This window comes from Strix uralensis, unplaced genomic scaffold (genome assembly GCF_047716275.1).
Source record: "Strix uralensis isolate ZFMK-TIS-50842 unplaced genomic scaffold, bStrUra1 scaffold_220, whole genome shotgun sequence".
Lineage (NCBI taxonomy): Eukaryota > Metazoa > Chordata > Aves > Strigiformes > Strigidae > Strix > Strix uralensis.
Genome location: NW_027436829.1, coordinates 53,343 through 73,777, shown reverse-complemented (window position 1 = coordinate 73,777; position 20,435 = coordinate 53,343). Strand labels below are relative to the sequence as shown.

The 20,435-nt window shown below is 66.1% G+C and overlaps 3 protein-coding genes across 9 annotated transcripts; 1 reads left to right on the top strand and 2 right to left on the bottom strand.

Annotated features, from left to right (window-relative positions):
* The first annotated feature begins 1,807 nt into the window (after positions 1-1,807).
* Positions 1,808-10,108, top strand: LOC141938624 (integrin alpha-X-like). 3 transcript variants are annotated; one of them, XM_074857526.1, is made up of 30 exons: positions 1,808-2,243; positions 2,369-2,486; positions 2,571-2,674; positions 2,763-2,827; positions 3,171-3,285; positions 3,371-3,501; positions 3,735-3,880; positions 3,972-4,125; positions 4,508-4,658; positions 4,739-4,812; positions 4,925-5,054; positions 5,360-5,508; positions 5,593-5,733; positions 5,808-6,014; positions 6,223-6,353; positions 6,440-6,597; positions 6,884-7,038; positions 7,134-7,265; positions 7,492-7,565; positions 7,655-7,796; positions 8,032-8,139; positions 8,246-8,325; positions 8,401-8,478; positions 8,689-8,770; positions 8,856-8,963; positions 9,104-9,184; positions 9,262-9,375; positions 9,464-9,556; positions 9,689-9,799; positions 9,902-10,108. In XM_074857526.1, exons 1-30 carry the CDS (start codon positions 2,207-2,209, stop codon positions 9,983-9,985), a joined length of 3,453 nt encoding a protein of 1,150 aa, XP_074713627.1. In that variant the 5' UTR covers positions 1,808-2,206; the 3' UTR covers positions 9,986-10,108. The 3 variants fall into 3 exon arrangements, with proteins under 3 accessions (XP_074713627.1, XP_074713626.1, XP_074713628.1); XM_074857525.1 differs by having other exon boundaries at positions 9,101-9,184; XM_074857527.1 differs by lacking the exons at positions 8,689-8,770; positions 9,104-9,184; positions 9,262-9,375; ... (1 more) ...; positions 9,689-9,799; positions 9,902-10,108 and having other exon boundaries at positions 1,810-2,243.
* A 76-nt stretch (positions 10,109-10,184) lies between these two features.
* On the bottom strand, positions 10,185-11,593 carry COX6A2 (cytochrome c oxidase subunit 6A2). Its single transcript, XM_074857513.1, has 3 exons — positions 11,445-11,593; positions 10,502-10,644; positions 10,185-10,311 (listed from the first exon to the last, which is right to left on the bottom strand). The coding sequence occupies exons 1-3, from the start codon at positions 11,515-11,517 to the stop codon at positions 10,231-10,233; spliced, it is 297 nt and encodes a 98-aa protein (XP_074713614.1). The 5' UTR covers positions 11,518-11,593; the 3' UTR covers positions 10,185-10,230.
* A 193-nt stretch (positions 11,594-11,786) lies between these two features.
* LOC141938622 (integrin alpha-M-like) lies at positions 11,787-19,804 on the bottom strand. Of its 5 annotated transcripts, none has more exons than XM_074857520.1 (30): positions 19,760-19,804; positions 19,418-19,520; positions 19,223-19,326; positions 19,043-19,107; positions 18,540-18,678; positions 18,276-18,406; positions 18,030-18,181; positions 17,779-17,932; positions 17,265-17,415; positions 17,111-17,184; positions 16,869-16,998; positions 16,415-16,563; positions 16,190-16,330; positions 15,909-16,115; positions 15,570-15,700; positions 15,326-15,483; positions 14,885-15,039; positions 14,658-14,789; positions 14,358-14,431; positions 14,128-14,269; positions 13,785-13,892; positions 13,599-13,678; positions 13,445-13,522; positions 13,153-13,234; positions 12,960-13,067; positions 12,739-12,822; positions 12,548-12,661; positions 12,367-12,459; positions 12,124-12,234; positions 11,787-12,021 (listed from the first exon to the last, which is right to left on the bottom strand). In XM_074857520.1, the coding sequence occupies exons 1-30, from the start codon at positions 19,794-19,796 to the stop codon at positions 11,938-11,940; spliced, it is 3,471 nt and encodes a 1,156-aa protein (XP_074713621.1). In that variant the 5' UTR covers positions 19,797-19,804; the 3' UTR covers positions 11,787-11,937. The 5 variants fall into 5 exon arrangements, with proteins under 5 accessions (XP_074713621.1, XP_074713622.1, XP_074713623.1 ...); XM_074857521.1 differs by having other exon boundaries at positions 12,739-12,819; XM_074857522.1 differs by having other exon boundaries at positions 18,540-18,642.
* Between the last annotated feature and the right edge of the window lie 631 nt (positions 19,805-20,435).

Genomic DNA, 20,435 nt, shown 5'->3' with positions numbered 1-20,435 from the left:
AGACCCTCTGGGGGTGTGGAGGGGCTGCACAGACCCTATAGCACTTGTAGGGCGGCCCTATAGACCCTCTGGGGGTGTGGAGGGGCTGCACAGACCCTATAGCGCTTGTAGGGCGGCCCTATAGACCCTCTGGGGGTGTGGAGGGGCTGCACAGACCCTATAGCGCTTGTAGGGCGGCCCTATAGACCCTCTGGGGGTGTGGAGGGGCTGCACAGACCCTATAGCGCTTGTAGGGCGGCCCTATAGACCCTCGGGGGGTGTGGAGGGGCTGCACAGACCCTATAGCACTTGTAGGGCGGCCCTATAGACCCTCTGGGGATGTGGAGGGGCAGCACAGACCCTATAGCACTTGTAGGGCGGCCCTATAGACCCTCTGGGGGCGTGGAGGGGCTGCACAGACCCTATAGCACTTGTAGGGCGGCCCTATAGACCCTCTGGGGGTGTGGAGGGGCTGCACAGACCCTATAGCGCTTGTAGGGCGGCCCTATAGACCATATAACCATCATCATGGTGGCACCCTCGGACATGGTGATGTCCCCGTGGTGCTGAACGGTTGGTGGCCACCGTTGTGGTGTCACCCTGGGATGTGGCCACGTCCCTGTGGTGCCAGATGGCTCATGGCCACCATCCCACACCGACCCTTGCAGATGTGGCCATGTCCTGCCCCCCCTCCCCTCTCCAGTGCTTGACCCAACCCCATCACGCAAATTCTGTCCCCAAACTCACCCCATGACACCCCGTGTCACCTCAAGGGATTCATCCTGCCACGGTCCCCAGCACCTCCATGTCTTCTTCAGGAAGCCTCCTCTCCACCACGTGTGGGTCAGCCATGAAGGACCCAGATGGGGCCAGCGGAGGAAGACCCAGAAAAGCCCCAAAAGGTGGGGCAGCCATGGCACAGCTGATTGGTTACTCAGCGCTGACTGAAGGGTGGGGAGGGATGTTGGCCACCGGCTATGGGTCACCAGGGGGTTTTGGGTGGGTGTCAAGGCAGAGGGTTGAGAAACGCCTGTGGGAAGACGGAGTGAGCGGTTGTCTGGTGGCTGTGAGTCACCAAGCGGTGGTTCCTCCAAAGCAGCATCTGGTGACAGCCTGCCCTGTGCCTTGTCCCCACCCACCGGTGACCCTTGGTGGACCAGAGGGCTGGAGGTGCCCCATGGGGGGGACTGCTGGCTGCGGTCTGTGAGGAGGGGGAGGAAGGGATGGATGAAGGGAGGGAGATGTGGAGATGTTTTGGGGTGAGTGGATGGGCGTATAGATGGAGATGGTGTGGGTGGGTGGATGGAGACGTTTGGTGATGGATGGATGGATGGATGGATGGATGGACGGATGGATGGATGGATGGATAGATGGATGGATGGACGGATGGATGGATGGATGGATGGACGGACGGACGGATGGACGGACGGATGGACGGACGGACGGATGGATGGATGGATAGATGGATGGATGGATGGACGGATGGATGGATGGATGGATGGATGGATGAACGGACGGATGGATGGACGGATGGACAGATGGATGGATGGATGGATGGATGGACGGATGGATGGAGATGTTTGAGCACCGACAGATGCACAGGCAGAGAAGTTTGGAGGTGGACAGATGGACAGACGGACATCCCTGCCTGACTCATCCCACCCTGCCCCCCTGCTCACCCCCACAGTCCGGGGAAGCGCTGTCACCACAGGAAGGTGGTTGTGGGGCCCAGATGGCGTCTCCTTCCGGGGTGGGGGACAGACTGGTGTCCCTGTCGGGGACAGGGATGGGAAGTTGACGTCACCTTGAAGCCACCACCATTGTGCAAGGGGCCAGTGGCAGCTGGTAGGGTTGTGAAAGCAGGTGGGGGCGGGGACAACATGCCAAAATGGGGGTGACCCTCAGCCAGCCCACTCCAGCACCAGGTGACCCCCACCCTGCGGCTGTACCCTGTCCAGCTGTGCACCGTCCGGCTGTACCCCGTCCAGCTGTGCGCTGTGCGGCTGTGCCCCACCTATCTTTCCTCTCCCATCCTTTCTCCTCCTTTGCCCTTTCCTCTCCCATTTCACGATCTCTCCCTTTCTCCTCCCATTTTTTATCTTTTTCCTCCCAAATTCCTGTCGCGCTCCCCCACTCCCCCCACCCGCTTCCTTCCCCTCCCGCCCCACACCCCCAACTTCTGCTTTGGCCCCCGCTCCCGTCATCCCCTCCCGGCTCCTGACGCGACATGGAGACCTGGGCTCTGCTCGTCTGCCTGGGGGCAGGTGGGTACCCGGACACCTGGGTCCCCCCCGGGGGGGTGTGGGGTGGCACCCAGATGCCCGGGTCCCCCCCCGGGGGGGTGTGGGGTGGCACCCGGCTGCCTGGGTCCACTCTGCCCCTCCCGCAGCGCTGACCTCCACCTGCGCGTCTCGGGTGGACGTAGAGACCGTGATGGTCTTTCATGGTGACGCCAGGGGGGCTTTCGGGCAGACCGTGGCCCAATTCGGCACCATCGACGATGGCGGGTAAGGTGGGGAGGGGCACACCCCAGGGTTGGGGAGGGGGACCCCCCAAAACCTCCCCCCACTCCCTTTCCCCCACGCGGACAGGGTCCTTGTGGGCGCCCCTTTGCAACACGGCGCCGTCAACAAAATGGGGACGATTTACCTGTGCCGGCACCGCTCGGGGAAGTGCCAGGAGGTCCCCGTCACTGGTAAGCTCCCCCCCTGCCCCGCCCCCGCCAAAACCAACCCCCTGGGTCCCTGAGGAGGAGGAGGATGGTCTCGCCTATCTCTCCCTAGAACCCCCGGGGGCCGTCAACACATCCCTGGGGTTAGCGCTGGCTGTTGGGGGCACCAGGGCCCTGGTGAGTATGGTGGGGGGCTTGGGTGAGGGTTGGGGGGGTGGTGGGGTTTGCCCTGAAATTGGGCTGATCTAGGCAATGGGGGGGATTGCACCTTGAAATCGGCTGGCCCGGGGTGAAATCATGGAGATTGTGCCCAAATTTGAGCATTCTGGGGGGACGTCAAGGAGGTTGCTCCCCAAAATTGGCTCGTCTGGGTGATATCAAGGAAATGGCACCCAAAATTGGTCTTTCTGGGGTGAGATCAAGGGGATTGCCCCCCCAAAATGTGGCCACCCCTGGTGGTGTCCTGGGTATGGCCTTCCATCCTGGGCTCTGCTGATTTTGGGGTCCACCCCCAACCCAGGCATGCGGCCCCACGGTGCCCCAAACCTGCGGGGAGAACGTCCACCTCAACGGCTTCTGCGTCCTCCTCGACACCGACCTCCAGCAGCTCCAGCGCCTCCCAGTTGTCCAACAAGGTATGGGGGTCACCAGCGGAGGGGTGTGCTGGGGACATCCTGGCCCAGTCGACCATGGGGACATCTCCGTGCCCCCGCCCCCCAGAGTGTCCCAAGAGGTCCTCGGATGTGCTGCTCCTCATCGACGGCTCGGGCAGCATCGAGCGCCAGGACTTCTTGACGATGAAGACCTTCATCGCGGAGGTGATGAAGCGCTTCAAGGGCACTGACACGCAGGTACCACCGGCCCAGGCACCAGCAGTGACCCCCCCAATGGCTGTTGGCGGAGGGGTGTCGTTTCAGGGGGTTGTCTCTGTTGACTTTGCATGTGGCTTCTTGCAATGGGTGATGTTTTGGGCTGCTCTTCCCTCTTGTAAGCAGGGTGGCATTTTGGGTGGCTGCTGCTGCAGCAGTTGTGTCCCCACATTGTCCCACCCCTGCCATCCCCCCCCCCCCCCCCCCCCCCCCAGTTTGCTCTCACCCAGTTCTCCGATGTCGTCTTGAACCACTTTGACTTCAACACCTTCCGGAGGTCCCGTAACCCCATCGCGCTGCTGAATCAGGTGCAGCAGATCCGGCGCTCCACCCGCACTGCCACCGCCATCTGGAAAGTCTTGTGAGTCCCATCTCCAGCCACCTCAACCACCTGTGACCCCCCTCCCGCCTGCCATGGCGTTAAGAGCGACCCTCATGCTTCCCCGACGCAGGACGGAGATGTTCGTCCCCAGCAAAGGGGCTCGAGACGATGTCAACAAGATCCTCATTGTGATCACGGATGGGAGGAAGTATGACGACAAACTGGAGTACTCACAAGTCATCCCTTTGGCCATCAAAATGGGGGTCACCCGCTACGCCATTGGGGTGAGGGACCTGCATGTCCAGAGCCATCCACCCCCAAGCAACTATCCATCCCAAACTCATCCGTCCATCCGGCCATCTGTCTGCAAACGCCTCCATCCATTCAACTATTCCTTTTTAAACGTGGCCGTCCATCTCCTAACATCCCCAGACATCCATCCATCTACAAGCACCTCTGTCCATCTCCAGACATCTCCAGACATGGCCACCCATCCACCCATGCCCAAACATCTCCATCCATCCACCCATCCATCCAGATCCAACCATCTCCATCCATTCTATTCATCTCCGTCCACCCCTCCCTCTCCAAACACCCATCCTCCATCCTTCCTTCCCTCCCCAAACCTCTCTGTCCCTCCATCTGTCCCTCCTGCTCCAACCACAGGTGGGCAGCGCCTTTGTGGACCCAGATGCTGAAGAAGAGCTCCACACCATCGCCTCCAAACCCAGCAAGGACCACGTCTTCCAGGTGGACAACTTTGATGCCTTGCAGGGCATCCAGAACCAGCTGCAGGAAAAGATCTTTGCCATCGAGGGTACTGAGGACCTGGGGAGGGGCTGGAGGGTGGCCAAGGGGGGCAGTTGATGGCCCCCGCTCACCCCTGCCTTCCCCCAGGCACCCAGTCTGCCCACAGCAGCTCCTTCCAGCTGGAGATGGCCCAGGAGGGCTTCAGTGCCCTGCTCACCCCGGTAAGTGTCCCCTGGCCACCCCAGACCATCCCCATGCCCATGGGGTGTCCCTGTGGCAGGACTGACTCCTCCCCCACCACCACTGTTCCCCTCCCTGGCTTTACTGGCGCAGGAGGGGCCCGTACTGGGAGCAGTGGGTGCCTATGACTGGTCTGGAGGGGTCTTTGTCTACGACAGAGATGGGGAGACCACCTTTGTCAACGTGTCCCGAGACGCCGGGGACATGAACGACGCCTACTTGGGTAAGGGCTGCCCGGGACGGGGATGGACGGGTCCCCGCCAGGGTCCCGGGGATGGTGGTGTCCCCCGTGAGGGACCTGGGGATGGTGGTGTCCTCCGGAGAGGGACACGTCAGCACCCTCAGAGGGGTCGTGGGGAGGTCCTGGGGACATCAGCGTCCCCACAAGCTTCCTGGGGACGTTGGTGCTGCCACGAGGTCCTGGAGATGCTGGTGCCCCCGAGAGGTCCTGGGGACATCAAAATCCCCGCACGGCTCTGGGGCTGCTGGCACCCCCGGGAGGGTCCCCGCTGATCCCGCTGTGACCAGGCTACGCCGCCGAGTCCCTGTCCCTGTCGGGCAGCCGAGCGTTGGCGCTGGGGGCCCCCCGCTACCGCCACGTTGGCCGCCTCCTCCTCTTCCGCCTCCGTGGCCCCCAGGATGCCTGGCAGCTCGTGGCCGATGCCACGGGGCCGCAGGTAAGGGTGGGGCCGTGGGGAGGGACCGAGGGGTGCCAGGGAGGGGGAACCCCCAGCCAGCCCCATGGCCGCTTCTCCCCACAGGTAGGCTCCTACTTCGGGGCGTCCCTGTGCGCCCTGGACCTCAACGGGGACGGCTCAGCGGACTTGGTGCTGGTGGGGGCCCCCATGTTCTACGGGGCCGGCAGCGGGGGCCGTGTGGCCGTTTGCACCCTGAGGCCAAAGGTAAGGGCCCCCAACCCCACCCGTCCTTGGCCCGCGGCAGCAGAGGGGGGCACCCAGAGCCTCGTCCCCCCCAGGGCGGACAGCTGCCGTGCCAGCAGACACTGCAGGGACAGCCCGGCCACCCCTTGGGGCGCTTTGGGGCCAGCCTGGCGCGCCTGGGGGACATCGACGGGGACCGGTGGCCCGAAGTGGCCGTGGGGGCCCCGCTGGAGGACGAGGAGCGGGGGGCCGTCTACATCTTCCGTGGGAAGCGGGGTGGCATCACCTCCCAGTACAGCCAGGTGAGACCCCCGCCCACCCCTGGTCCTGGGGGCGAGGGTGTCCCGGGTCACGGCTGCTGCTGGGTGACAGGACGGTCCCTGGTGCTGGGGACACCCTGGCTGCTGGAGATGTCCAGGCTGCTCCAGCCCCTGAAGGCGTCCCAGGTGCTGGGAACATCTTGGGCGCCAGGGATGTCTCACCTGCCCTCGGCGCTCCTGTCTCCCCCAGCGCATCTCGGGTGCCCGGTTCTCCAGCGGGCCACGCTATTTTGGCCAGGCCATCAGCAGTGGCCAGGACCTGACAGGGGACAGGCTGCCGGACGTGGCCGTGGGCGCCCAGGGACAGGTCCTGCTGCTCAGGTGCGCCTTGGGGACCCACCTGGGACCTGCCATGGCTTGGAGGATGCCGTGGCCACTACCAAGCCCTCTCCGGTTGTCACCGCCAGGTCCCAGCCGCTGCTCAAGGTTCGTGTGACGGTGGCTTTCCAGCCCCAGGAGATCCCCGCGGCCGCCTTTGACTGTCAGGAGGAGGAAGTGCCCAAGGGGGAAGTGGCCAGGGCTCAGATCTGCTTCCTCAGCACCAAGAAAACCTCTGATAACTTCGGTGAGACCTCCCGGAAGTCTGTCTGGTCACCCAAAGCCCCTCCAGATGTCTCCCAAGCCCCCCAAATCTCCATCTGGCCTCCCAGACCCGCTCCAGATGTCCCCAAGATCCCCAACCCCCTCCGGATGTCCCCGAATCCCCCAGAAATCGACGTGGCCTCCTAAACCACCTCCTGATGACCTCAAGGCCCTCCCAAGTCCATCTGGCTCTCCATCTCCTCCTTTCCCGCCATCCTGGGGGCTGCTGGAGACCCTGAGCACCCACCTTCCCCTCCCTTTCCTCACAGGCACCCAACTCTCCACCACCCTCCGGTACCAGGTGGCCCTGGACCCCGGGCGGACAGTGGTCCGGGCTGTCTTTGGTGGCAGCGCCGCCGTCCGCAACGGGACCCTCCAACTGGGTGTTGGAAAGAGGTGCGAGGACTTCGCCATCACCTTCACGGTGGGTGTTGGGAAAGGCCCCGGCGGGGTGGTCTGGGGGTGGCCCACCCCACAGCACCAGCCTGGGGCACACGGTCGTCTCTCTGTGCTGGGCAGGAGTGCCCACAGGACACGCTGACCCCCCTGTTGCTGCGCCTCACCTATGACGCCACGGGGAACCCCATCCAGGTGGCCGAGGGCCTGCGGCCAGCCCTGAGTGAGGACTCGGAGATGGTGGCCGTGGGCACGGTAGGGGCTGAGGAGTGGTGGAGGGCTGGAGGGAGGGGTGGGATGGACGGAAGGAGGGATGGGAGGGAGCGAGGAGAGAGGGATGGAGAGATGGAAGGACAGACACATGGACAGAAGGGAGGAAGGACAGAAGGACGGAGGGACAAGTGGATAGAGGGCTGCGAGGCAGGAAGGACACAAGGACGGATGAAGGACAGACGGTTGGACAGACAAAGTGTCTCCTCAGCTACCTTTTGAGAAGGACTGTGGCACTGACAACATCTGCATCGATGACCTCCAGATGTCCTTCAACTTCTCGGGGTAGGTCCTCCCATTCCTCATGTCACGGGGACCCACACGGATGCCGGGGTCGCCCCCACCTCCCTCCACCCCACTCTGTGCCCCCCCAGGCTGGAAACCATCGTGGTAGGGATGACCAGCGTGGTGGATGTCACCGTCACCCTCCACAACCGCGGAGAGGACTCGTACGGGACCACCGTCCAGCTGCAGCATCCCGAGGCCCTCTCCTACCGCAAAGCCGTCGTGCTCCAGGTACCCCGACACCCACCACCCCCCGCCAAAATCCTTCAGAGTCTCCAAGACCCCCCAAAAGTCCAAAAGACCATCCAGAAGTCCCAAAGCCTCCTAGACCCCCTCCGAGACGTCCTCAAGCCCACCCAGGGGCATTTCTGGCCTCCGGCCCTCCTCCAGACATCCCCTGACCCCCCCTCCCCGGTTGTCTTGCCCACGCCCATCCCCACCCCTGATGCCCCCGGGCCATTCTCAGTCCTCCAGGAGGTCCATGTCCCTGCGCTGCAACTCGGAGCCGGCGGAGGGAGCGTGGCGCAGGACCCTCTGCCTCGTCAACCACCCCATCTTCCGCCCCGGCACCGAGGTAGGGGGGTCCCTGGTGTCCCTGTGTCCCCCAAGCCCCCTCGGGCTCTTGGGGACGTCGCCATAAGGTGGGCTGGGGGGTGACGCCTGGGCGTCCCGTCCCGCAGGTCGTGTTCACCGTCACCCTGGACGTGCCCCATGACGCGGAGCTGGGGAGCGTGTTGGAGGTGGTGGCCAATGCCAGCAGGTGAGGGGCAGGGGCACGGGGGGGTGCGGGGTGGGGGGGGGGGGAGGTGACCCGCGTGACACCCCTCTGCCGCAGTGCCAACGGGGCGCCGGGCAGCCAGGCGCAGCGCGCCGAGATCCCGGTGAAGTACGACGTCTTCCTCGTCCTCACCAGGTAGGGGATGCCGCCCCCGCCCCGGGCCACCCGCCACCCCACCTGCCCCCGTCCCCATGTTCCCAAGGTGCCACCAGCCCCCATCCCTCGTCCCCAGGGTGCCCTCCCGTGCCCACAGTCCCCAAGCTCCCTGGTCCCCGATGTGCCCCTCCACGGGTCCCCAGTGTGTCCCCCCCGCACCCCCACCCCGTCCCCTCTTGTCCCCACCAGCGCTCCGGACTCCACCACCTACGTCAACGTCTCGACCCGCGCGGGGGCCCCCACCAGCGCCCCCGTCACCCACCACTACGAGGTGAGGGAGGGGGGCGCGATCCCAGACACCTGGGTCCCCCGTCCCGCCGGGGGTCCCGTCCCCACCGTGCCCCTCCCCGTGGCAGGTGAAGAACTTGGGCCAGCGCGGCCTCCCCATCAACGTCACCTTCCTGGTCCCCACGGCCCTGGGGGGGACCCCGCTGTGGGACAAGGTGGAGGTGACCCCCGACCAGGTAGTGCCTCCCCCGCCCCGCTGCCCCCGACGGGGGGTAACCCCCGTCACCTGCTTCCCCCCAAGCGGGGGTGACCCCAGGGCGGGGGCAGCCCGGAAAGGGGCTCCCACAGCCGGGGTCCCCCCGCCTGCCCCCAGCAGGAGCTGGCGCGGTGCCGCGTCGTGGCCGAGCACCCGGGGGTCCCCCACGACCCCCAGCGGCTGCGGGAGCGCCCGCTGCTGGTGAGTGCCGCCCCCCGGGTGTGGGGCAGGGGGTGCCCCCAGCCCCCCGTCACCCCCCGACCCTCTCCCCCCCCCAGGACTGCGCCGCGGCCGCCTGCCGGGAGCTGCAGTGCCGGGTCCAGGAGCTGGAGCCCCGCCGGGCCCTGGGCTTCAGCCTCGGGGGGAGCCTGGCCCTGGGCTGGCTGGCGCCGGTAAGGGGGCGGCCGGGGGGGGGGGGGGGGGGGGGCCGCGGCGACCCGCTGTGCCCCACGGCTGCCCCCCATCTCTCCCCCGCCCCAGACCCGGCAGCCCAAGGTGGTGGTGGTGAGCTCGGCCCGGCTCCTCTACGACGGGGGGCGCTACTGGAACACCCGGGGGGGGACCCAGCTCCAGGTGCGCCCGGGCACGGGGGCCGGGGGGGCACTGGGAGGGGGGGGGGGGGCCGGCACGGAGTGCACTGGGGGGGCGCTGGGGGGGGCCCGGACGCCCGGGTGTCTGCGCCAGCTCCCTCCGCCCCCCCCGCAGGTGCAGACGGAGGTGGAGCGCCTGGAGACCCCCAACCCGCTGCCCCTCATCCTGGGGGGCACCGTGGGGGGGCTCGTCCTGCTGGGTTTGGTGGCTTTGGTTCTCTACAAGGTGAGGGGGGGGCCTGGGGCAGCCCCGCCCACAGGGGTGGGGGTGGGCTCTCCTCACCCCCCTCCCCAGGCTCACACACCCCCCTTTTGCATCCCCCCCCAGGTTGGCTTCTTCAAGCGCCACTACAAGGAGCTCATGGAGAGCGACGGGACCCCCACGGCCCCCCTGGGCGAGCCCCAGGGGTGAGGCGGCCCCCGGACACCTGGGTCCCCCCTGGGGGGAGGTGGGGCTGTGCGGGTGGGAAAACGGGGTGCCCGGACGCCTCGGTTCACTCTGGGGCTCCCCCAAATTAAACCCCAAGTGGTGGAACCCCCGTGTCTCGGTGTCTGCTATGGGGCTGTTGCCTGGGTCTGCCGTGGGGCTGGGCTGGAGGAAGCAGACGGGGTCAGTTCAGGGCATTTATTGCTGTTGGGGGGCCCGGGGGGGGGGCCCTATTTCTCGTAGCCTGTGGGCAGGGGGTTGGTGTGAGGGTTGTGGAAGAGCGTGTGGTTCCCGTCACCCCATGGGAACGGCTGTGGGGAGAGAGAGAGAGAGAGACAGGGGTCAAGCGCCATCAGCCCATGGGCCCATCTACCCCGGCGTCAGGCCTGTCCCGTCCCCCCCCCCTCCCCCAGGGCCCATCTACCCCGGCGTCAGGCCTGTCCCGTCCCCCCCCCTCCCCCAGGGCCCATCTACCCCGGCGTCAGGCCGCCCCCCCCGTACCTTGGTGCGGATGCGGAGGTGGTGGTAGGGCACGAACTCGGGGGGCGCGTGGGGGTGCCAGCGCTTCTCCAGCCAGACGTTGAGCATGCAGACCCCCACCGCCGGCAGCGCCACCAGGAACGACAGCGCCCGCCACGTTCGACCTGCCCCACAGGTGCCGTGGGGCTGGGGCACCCCAAACCCTCTCCACACCCCCCTCCCAAAGGTCCCGGTAGACCCCGAGGTGTCACCCAGCGCACCCCAAAACACCCCGGGCACGCCTGCGTCCGCATCACCCGATAACACCCCAAACCAACCCAAAACCCCCCGATGCACCATCACCCCCTCCAAACACCCCCAAATACACCGATATCACCCCAAAACAATCCCAAAACACCCGGTAGAGCCCTAAAACAGCCTGCAACCCCTGGACACATCCTGCAGCACCCTAAAATAGCCGATACACCCTAAACCTCCACGACACAGTCCGAAACAGCCCCAAAACTCCCCATATCCACCCAGTATAGCCCAGTTCCACCTTAACGTGGCCCCAAAACAGCAAAAGTCCCCCCATGCACCCCAAAATCAGCCAATACATCCCCCCCATACCCCTAAAACTTCCAGACACCCAAAACCACCTGACACAGTCCCAACACCACCTGAAACACCCCAAAACCACTCAGTACACCCCAATATCACCCAAAACCACCAGATAGAGCTCAAAAACCACCCAAAAGACCCCAGTACCACCAGATACACCCCGGTATTGCCCCAAACACCACAAAACCACACAATACACCTCAATTTCACCCAAAATCACCCCAAATCCGCCAGATACACCCTAATATTGTGCAAAACCAACCCAAAACCCACCTGCCACAGAGCGAAAGCCACCCCAAAACCATCCTGATACACCCCAAAACTGCCCCACACGTGATCCCCCCGTACAAACGTCCCCCCGGACCTCCAGCTGCACCGGTGTGGGTCCCTGCGGAGGAGGCCAGGGCCCGCCGTGGGGCAGCCCCCCAAGTGAGCATGTTGGTGGCGAAGGGCGACTGACCCTCGGTGGTCACCCCGACCCCACAGCACCCCCCAGCCTGGCCAATGGGCTGAGGCCCGGCCCCAGCTCGGTGCACGTGTTAAATATAGACCAGGGTTAAATATAGACCCAGGCGAAGGGCGAGTCGACAAAAAAGGGGGGCCCTGGACGTCTGGGTCCTTGGGAAGGACGAGAGGGTCACAGGGCTCCCCAGGGGACCCAGGAATCCAGGGGGGGACCCCCAACTTCAGGCCGAGACGGAGGGGGTCCAGCATCCAAGCGGATTTATTGGGAGCTGTAAAATGAGGGGGTGACCCAGCACTGAAATGTGTGAGGACCCAGGTGTCCGGGCACCCCGTTTTCCCACCCGCACAGCCCCACCTCCCCCCAGGGGGGACCCAGGTGTCCGGGGGCCGCCTCACCCCTGGGGCTCGCCCAGGGGGGCCGTGGGGGTCCCGTCGCTCTCCATGAGCTCCTTGTAGTGGCGCTTGAAGAAGCCAACCTGGGGGGGGATGCAAAAGGGGGGTGCGTGAGCCTGGGGAGGGGGGTGAGGAGAGCCCACCCCCACCCCTGTGGGCGGGGCTGCCCCAGGCCCCCCCCTCACCTTGTAGAGAACCAAAGCCACCAAACCCAGCAGGACGAGCCCCCCCACGGTGCCCCCCAGGATGAGGGGCAGCGGGTTGGGGGTCTCCAGGCGCTCCACCTCCGTCTGCACCTGCGGGGGGGGCGGAGGGAGCTGGCGCAGGCACCCGGGCGTCCGGGCCCCCCCCAGCGCCCCCCCAGTGCACTCCGTGCCGGCCCCCCCCCCCCCTCCCAGTGCCCCCCCGGCCCCCGTGCCCGGGCGCACCTGGAGCTGGGTCCCCCCCCGGGTGTTCCAGTAGCGCCCCCCGTCGTAGAGGAGCCGGGCCGAGCTCACCACCACCACCTTGGGCTGCCGGGTCTGGGGCGGGGGAGAGATGGGGGGCAGCCGTGGGGCACAGCGGGTCGCCGCGGCCCCCCCCCCCCCCCCCCCCCGGCCGCCCCCTTACCGGCGCCAGCCAGCCCAGGGCCAGGCTCCCCCCGAGGCTGAAGCCCAGGGCCCGGCGGGGCTCCAGCTCCTGGACCCGGCACTGCAGCTCCCGGCAGGCGGCCGCGGCGCAGTCCTGGGGGGGGGAGAGGGTCGGGGGGTGACGGGGGGCTGGGGGCACCCCCTGCCCCACACCCGGGGGGCGGCACTCACCAGCAGCGGGCGCTCCCGCAGCCGCTGGGGGTCGTGGGGGACCCCCGGGTGCTCGGCCACGACGCGGCACCGCGCCAGCTCCTGCTGGGGGCAGGCGGGGGGACCCCGGCTGTGGGAGCCCCTTTCCGGGCTGCCCCCGCCCTGGGGTCACCCCCGCTTGGGGGGAAGCAGGTGACGGGGGTTACCCCCCGTCGGGGGCAGCGGGGCGGGGGAGGCACTACCTGGTCGGGGGTCACCTCCACCTTGTCCCACAGCGGGGTCCCCCCCAGGGCCGTGGGGACCAGGAAGGTGACGTTGATGGGGAGGCCGCGCTGGCCCAAGTTCTTCACCTGCCACGGGGAGGGGCACGGTGGGGACGGGACCCCCGGCGGGACGGGGGACCCAGGTGTCTGGGATCGCGCCCCCCTCCCTCACCTCGTAGTGGTGGGTGACGGGGGCGCTGGTGGGGGCCCCCGCGCGGGTCGAGACGTTGACGTAGGTGGTGGAGTCCGGAGCGCTGGTGGGGACAAGAGGGGACGGGGTGGGGGTGCGGGGGGGACACACTGGGGACCCGTGGAGGGGCACATCGGGGACCAGGGAGCTTGGGGACTGTGGGCACGGGAGGGCACCCTGGGGACGAGGGATGGGGGCTGGTGGCACCTTGGGAACATGGGGACGGGGGCAGGTGGGGTGGCGGGTGGCCCGGGGCGGGGGCGGCATCCCCTACCTGGTGAGGACGAGGAAGACGTCGTACTTCACCGGGATCTCGGCGCGCTGCGCCTGGCTGCCCGGCGCCCCGTTGGCACTGCGGCAGAGGGGTGTCACGCGGGTCACCTCCCCCCCCCCCCCACCCCGCACCCCCCCGTGCCCCTGCCCCTCACCTGCTGGCATTGGCCACCACCTCCAACACGCTCCCCAGCTCCGCGTCATGGGGCACGTCCAGGGTGACGGTGAACACGACCTGCGGGACGGGACGCCCAGGCGTCACCCCCCAGCCCACCTTATGGCGACGTCCCCAAGAGCCCGAGGGGGCTTGGGGGACACAGGGACACCAGGGACCCCCCTACCTCGGTGCCGGGGCGGAAGATGGGGTGGTTGACGAGGCAGAGGGTCCTGCGCCACGCTCCCTCCGCCGGCTCCGAGTTGCAGCGCAGGGACATGGACCTCCTGGAGGACTGAGAATGGCCCGGGGGCATCAGGGGTGGGGATGGGCGTGGGCAAGACAACCGGGGAGGGGGGGTCAGGGGATGTCTGGAGGAGGGCCGGAGGCCAGAAATGCCCCTGGGTGGGCTTGAGGACGTCTCGGAGGGGGTCTAGGAGGCTTTGGGACTTCTGGATGGTCTTTTGGACTTTTGGGGGGTCTTGGAGACTCTGAAGGATTTTGGCGGGGGGTGGTGGGTGTCGGGGTACCTGGAGCACGACGGCTTTGCGGTAGGAGAGGGCCTCGGGATGCTGCAGCTGGACGGTGGTCCCGTACGAGTCCTCTCCGCGGTTGTGGAGGGTGACGGTGACATCCACCACGCTGGTCATCCCTACCACGATGGTTTCCAGCCTGGGGGGCACAGAGTGGGGTGGAGGGAGGTGGGGGCGACCCCGGCATCCGTGTGGGTCCCCGTGACATGAGGAATGGGAGGACCTACCCCGAGAAGTTGAAGGACATCTGGAGGTCATCGATGCAGATGTTGTCAGTGCCACAGTCCTTCTCAAAAGGTAGCTGAGGAGACACTTTGTCTGTCCAACCGTCTGTCCTTCATCCGTCCTTGTGTCCTTCCTGCCTCGCAGCCCTCTATCCACTTGTCCCTCCGTCCTTCTGTCCTTCCTCCCTTCTGTCCATGTGTCTGTCCTTCCATCTCTCCATCCCTCTCTCCTCGCTCCCTCCCATCCCTCCTTCCGTCCATCCCACCCCTCCCTCCAGCCCTCCACCACTCCTCAGCCCCTACCGTGCCCACGGCCACCATCTCCGAGTCCTCACTCAGGGCTGGCCGCAGGCCCTCGGCCACCTGGATGGGGTTCCCCGTGGCGTCATAGGTGAGGCGCAGCAACAGGGGGGTCAGCGTGTCCTGTGGGCACTCCTGCCCAGCACAGAGAGACGACCGTGTGCCCCAGGCTGGTGCTGTGGGGTGGGCCACCCCCAGACCACCCCGCCGGGGCCTTTCCCAACACCCACCGTGAAGGTGATGGCGAAGTCCTCGCACCTCTTTCCAACACCCAGTTGGAGGGTCCCGTTGCGGACGGCGGCGCTGCCACCAAAGACAGCCCGGACCACTGTCCGCCCGGGGTCCAGGGCCACCTGGTACCGGAGGGTGGTGGAGAGTTGGGTGCCTGTGAGGAAAGGGAGGGGAAGGTGGGTGCTCAGGGTCTCCAGCAGCCCCCAGGATGGCGGGAAAGGAGGAGATGGAGAGCCAGATGGACTTGGGAGGGCCTTGAGGTCATCAGGAGGTGGTTTAGGAGGCCACGTCGATTTCTGGGGGATTCGGGGACATCCGGAGGGGGTTGGGGATCTTGGGGACATCTGGAGCGGGTCTGGGAGGCCAGATGGAGATTTGGGGGGCTTGGGAGACATCTGGAGGGGCTTTGGGTGACCAGACAGACTTCCGGGAGGTCTCACCGAAGTTATCAGAGGTTTTCTTGGTGCTGAGGAAGCAGATCTGAGCCCTGGCCACTTCCCCCTTGGGCACTTCCTCCTCCTGACAGTCAAAGGCGGCCGCGGGGATCTCCTGGGGCTGGAAAGCCACCGTCACACGAACCTTGAGCAGCGGCTGGGACCTGGCGGTGACAACCGGAGAGGGCTTGGTAGTGGCCACGGCATCCTCCAAGCCATGGCAGGTCCCAGGTGGGTCCCCAAGGCGCACCTGAGCAGCAGGACCTGTCCCTGGGCGCCCACGGCCACGTCCGGCAGCCTGTCCCCTGTCAGGTCCTGGCCACTGCTGATGGCCTGGCCAAAATAGCGTGGCCCGCTGGAGAACCGGGCACCCGAGATGCGCTGGGGGAGACAGGAGCGCCGAGGGCAGGTGAGACATCCCTGGCGCCCAAGATGTTCCCAGCACCTGGGACGCCTTCAGGGGCTGGAGCAGCCTGGACATCTCCAGCAGCCAGGGTGTCCCCAGCACCAGGGACCGTCCTGTCACCCAGCAGCAGCCGTGACCCGGGACACCCTCGCCCCCAGGACCAGGGGTGGGCGGGGGTCTCACCTGGCTGTACTGGGAGGTGATGCCACCCCGCTTCCCACGGAAGATGTAGACGGCCCCCCGCTCCTCGTCCTCCAGCGGGGCCCCCACGGCCACTTCGGGCCACCGGTCCCCGTCGATGTCCCCCAGGCGCGCCAGGCTGGCCCCAAAGCGCCCCAAGGGGTGGCCGGGCTGTCCCTGCAGTGTCTGCTGGCACGGCAGCTGTCCGCCCTGGGGGGGACGAGGCTCTGGGTGCCCCCCTCTGCTGCCGCGGGCCAAGGACGGGTGGGGTTGGGGGCCCTTACCTTTGGCCTCAGGGTGCAAACGGCCACACGGCCCCCGCTGCCGGCCCCGTAGAACATGGGGGCCCCCACCAGCACCAAGTCCGCTGAGCCGTCCCCGTTGAGGTCCAGGGCGCACAGGGACGCCCCGAAGTAGGAGCCTACCTGTGGGGAGAAGCGGCCATGGGGCTGGCTGGGGGTTCCCCCTCCCTGGCACCCCTCGGTCCCTCCCCACGGCCCCACCCTTACCTGCGGCCCCGTGGCATCGGCCACGAGCTGCCAGGCATCCTGGGGGCCACGGAGGCGGAAGAGGAGGAGGCGGCCAACGTGGCGGTAGCGGGGGGCCCCCAGCGCCAACGCTCGGCTGCCCGACAGGGACAGGGACTCGGCGGCGTAGCCTGGTCACAGCGGGATCAGCGGGGACCCTCCCGGGGGTGCCAGCAGCCCCAGAGCCGTGCGGGGATTTTGATGTCCCCAGGACCTCTCGGGGGCACCAGCATCTCCAGGACCTCGTGGCAGCACCAACGTCCCCAGGAAGCTTGTGGGGACGCTGATGTCCCCAGGACCTCCCCACGACCCCTCTGAGGGTGCTGACGTGTCCCTCTCCGGAGGACACCACCATCCCCAGGTCCCTCACGGGGGACACCACCATCCCCGGGACCCTGGCGGGGACCCGTCCATCCCCGTCCCGGGCAGCCCTTACCCAAGTAGGCGTCGTTCATGTCCCCGGCGTCTCGGGACACGTTGACAAAGGTGGTCTTCCCATCTCTGTCGTAGACAAAGACCCCTCCAGACCAGTCATAGGCACCCACTGCTCCCAGTACGGGCCCCTCCTGCGCCAGTAAAGCCAGGGAGGGGAACAGTGGTGGTGGGGGAGGAGTCAGTCCTGCCACAGGGACACCCCATGGGCATGGGGATGGTCTGGGGTGGCCAGGGGACACTTACCGGGGTGAGCAGGGCACTGAAGCCCTCCTGGGCCATCTCCAGCTGGAAGGAGCTGCTGTGGGCAGACTGGGTGCCTGGGGGAAGGCAGGGGTGAGCGGGGGCCATCAACTGCCCCCCTTGGCCACCCTCCAGCCCCTCCCCAGGTCCTCAGTACCCTCGATGGCAAAGATCTTCTCCTGCAGCTGGTTCTGGATGCCCTGCAAGGCATCAAAGTTGTCCACCTGGAAGACGTGGTCCTTGCTGGGTTTGGAGGCGATGGTGCGGAGCTCTTCTTCAGCAGCTGGATACCTGAAGGCACTGCCCACCTGTGGTTGGAGCAGGAGGGACAGATGGAGGGACAGAGAGGTTTGGGGAGGGAAGGAAGGTTGGAGGATGGGTGTTTGGAGAGGGAGGGGTGGACGGAGATGAATAGAATGGATGGAGATGGTTGGAGCTGGATGCATGGGTGAATGAATGGATGGGTGGCTGGACGGAGGTGTTTGGGCATGGATGGATGAAGGGAAGTTTGGAGATGTCTGGACATGAACATTTAGTAGATGGCCAGATGTGTTTGAAGATGGACAGATGGATGGAGATGTATGGAGATATATGGAGGCACGGATGGATGGATGGACGGATGGAGATCTTGGGGATGGATAGATGGATACATTTGGACAGCGCTCACTCACCCCAATGGCATAGCGGATGATCCCCGCGTGCACAGCTTCAGGGATGACATCTTCATAATTCAGCGTGTCCCCAAATTTCTGCCCATCCGTCACCACAATGAGGATCCTGTGGGCACCTTCCCGGGCTCCTTTCCTCAGGGTGAACAGGTCCCTCCTGCCCCAGGGGGTTGGAAGGGATGGCCATCTTGGGATGATGGGGTGGCCCTGAGGTGGGGAGAGGGGGCAGGATGGTTCGGGGTGATGGGACCTACACCACGGTCCGGATAGCACTGGCCGTGCAGGTGGTCTGTCTGCTCTGTGTGATGTGCTGGACCTCCTTCACCCTCTCCGCCGGGGACAATCGGGCAAAGGTGGCAAAGTCAAAATGAAGGGTGGACGTACTGGAGAACTGCATGAGGGCAAACTGGCCGGGGGGCGAAGGGGAGCACATGTGATGGGGCAGGATCAGGCCACCCATGGGTGCCCGGGACCCAGCCCTGGTGGGGGGTGGCACCTACATGGGTGTCAGTGCTCTCAAACCGGCTCATGACCTGGGTGATGAAGGTCTTCATCCTCTCGAAGTCAGAGGCTGCGATGCTGCCTGAACCATCCACGAGGAAGACGATGTCAGAGGCCCCCCTGGGGCAAGCTGGGGAGGAGGGCATAAATGGGGCTTGGCAGAGGGAAAGATGCACAGCTTGACCCTGTGGGCCCCTCTACCCCAGTGTCAGGCTTTCCTTACCCCATAGGGCCCCTCACCCCAGTGTTGGGGCCCCCCATACCTGGCAGGGTGACAGGCAGGGTCTTGCCTGAAGGCAGATGGAAGCAGAGCCCCCGCAGCTCCATGTTCACCCCACAGGCCCTCCATGCTGCGGGGCTGCATGCCTGTGGCCCGAGACAGGGTGACGCCATATTCCCCTCCTCGATAGACCCCAGTATTCTTAAATAGGTCCCAGTAGACCTCAGCAAATCCCAGTAGACCCCAAGAGTCCCCAGGAGCCCCCAGCAGACCCCAGTAGATTTCAGTAGAGCCTAGTAGACCCCAAGAGACCCCAGCAGACCCCAAAAGCCCCCAAGAACCCCCAGGAGAACCCAGTAGATCCCAATAGACCCTAGCAGACACCAGCAGACACCATGAGACCCCAGAAGAGCCCAGGAGACCCCATTGGGCCCCCTCACTGGGGGTGGTGGACCCATGTCCCCAGAGCCCCCCAGTCCCAGTGTTGCGTCCCCCACCTGCAACCCTTGCCACCCCACCGACCATCACGACGGAGACAGGACCCACCAGGAACTGGGATCCATGTGCCACCAGGGACAGGCCCAGAGACATGGAGGTCACATCTGGCGGGGCTTTGCGGGGGGAGAGGAACATGATGGGAGACCCAGGCATCTGGTCTTCCCCCTCTCCACCCCAAACCTCTCTGGGGGAACCCAAGCATCTGGAGTGGACACCCCAGCGTCCTACCGGTGATGAGGACATCCTGGCAGATCCCAGTCCTGAACCAGCACCGATAGACCCGTCCCGTCTCACCGGCCCCTCCCTGCTCCAGGGGGGCCCCCACCAGCACCCTAGCATGGGGGTACAGGGTGGGGGGGTGGTCAGAGGGTGTCCATTGGGGATGAGGGGGCACCGAAGGGTGATGGGGGGGAAGGCACCTACCCGCCATCGACCTGGGCCACACTGTGCCCGAAGGAGCCCCCCGTGCCCCAAAAAACTGTCACTGTCGCCTCATCCAGACTGGAGCTGAGGGTGAGGGGCAGCCCTGCGGGAGGGAGGGGGAGTGGAGGAGGGCACCCAGGCATTGGGGTTCCCCATCATCCCCCCAATCCCCCAACATTTCCTCCCCACAGGGGACCCAGGCATCCGGGGACCCACATCCCCCGTGGGGGCCCCAGGTGTCCAGGGATTCCCATCCCTCCACCCCCAGTCCCCCAGGGAACCCAGGTGTCTGGGGACCCCCCAGGGGACCCAGGCATCCCCCCCCCCCCCCCCCCCCCTCACCTGTGCAGAGCACCACAAGCAGCATCCATGGGTGCATGGCGGCCGCCTGGGGTGCTGGGAAGGAGAAGTGAGAGAGGTGGGGCTGCGGGGAGGAGGAGGGGGGGTGGGGATGGATTATAGGGGGGCTGGGGGAGGAAGCACACCCACTATGTGCTGCAACCAGAAATGGGGATTCTCCCAGCTCAGCTGCTCCCCTAAATGGGGGTTAACCCCAACCAGCTGCACCCTGAAATGGGGGTCACCCCCACTGAAATGCAACCTAAAATGGGGCTATCCCCAACCACCTGCACCCCCAAATGTGGGTGACCCCCAACTCAGCCACCCCCCCTGCCCCAGCAGAGGTCCCTCAGCCCCCCCGCGCTGCACCCGAGCGGCAGGAAGCGGTCGGGGTTATTTACAGCCGGCGCCAAACCCACACGTATGGGGCCCGGACGCCGGGTCCCTGCAGCAGCAGCCCCCCCGGATGTCTGGGTCCGCAGAAGTGCCGGGGCCCTCATGTGAGGTGGGGGCGGCTAGGGGGGTGTCACACGGGTCAGTCCCGGGGGTTAGGGGTGTCCCATGTGATTGACCCCAAACTGGGGGAAGATTAGCAGAAATTGGGTGAAATTGAACCAAAAGGGAGGAAATTGGCTGAAAAGGAATGAAATTGATCCAAAAAGGGAGGGGAAACAGACCC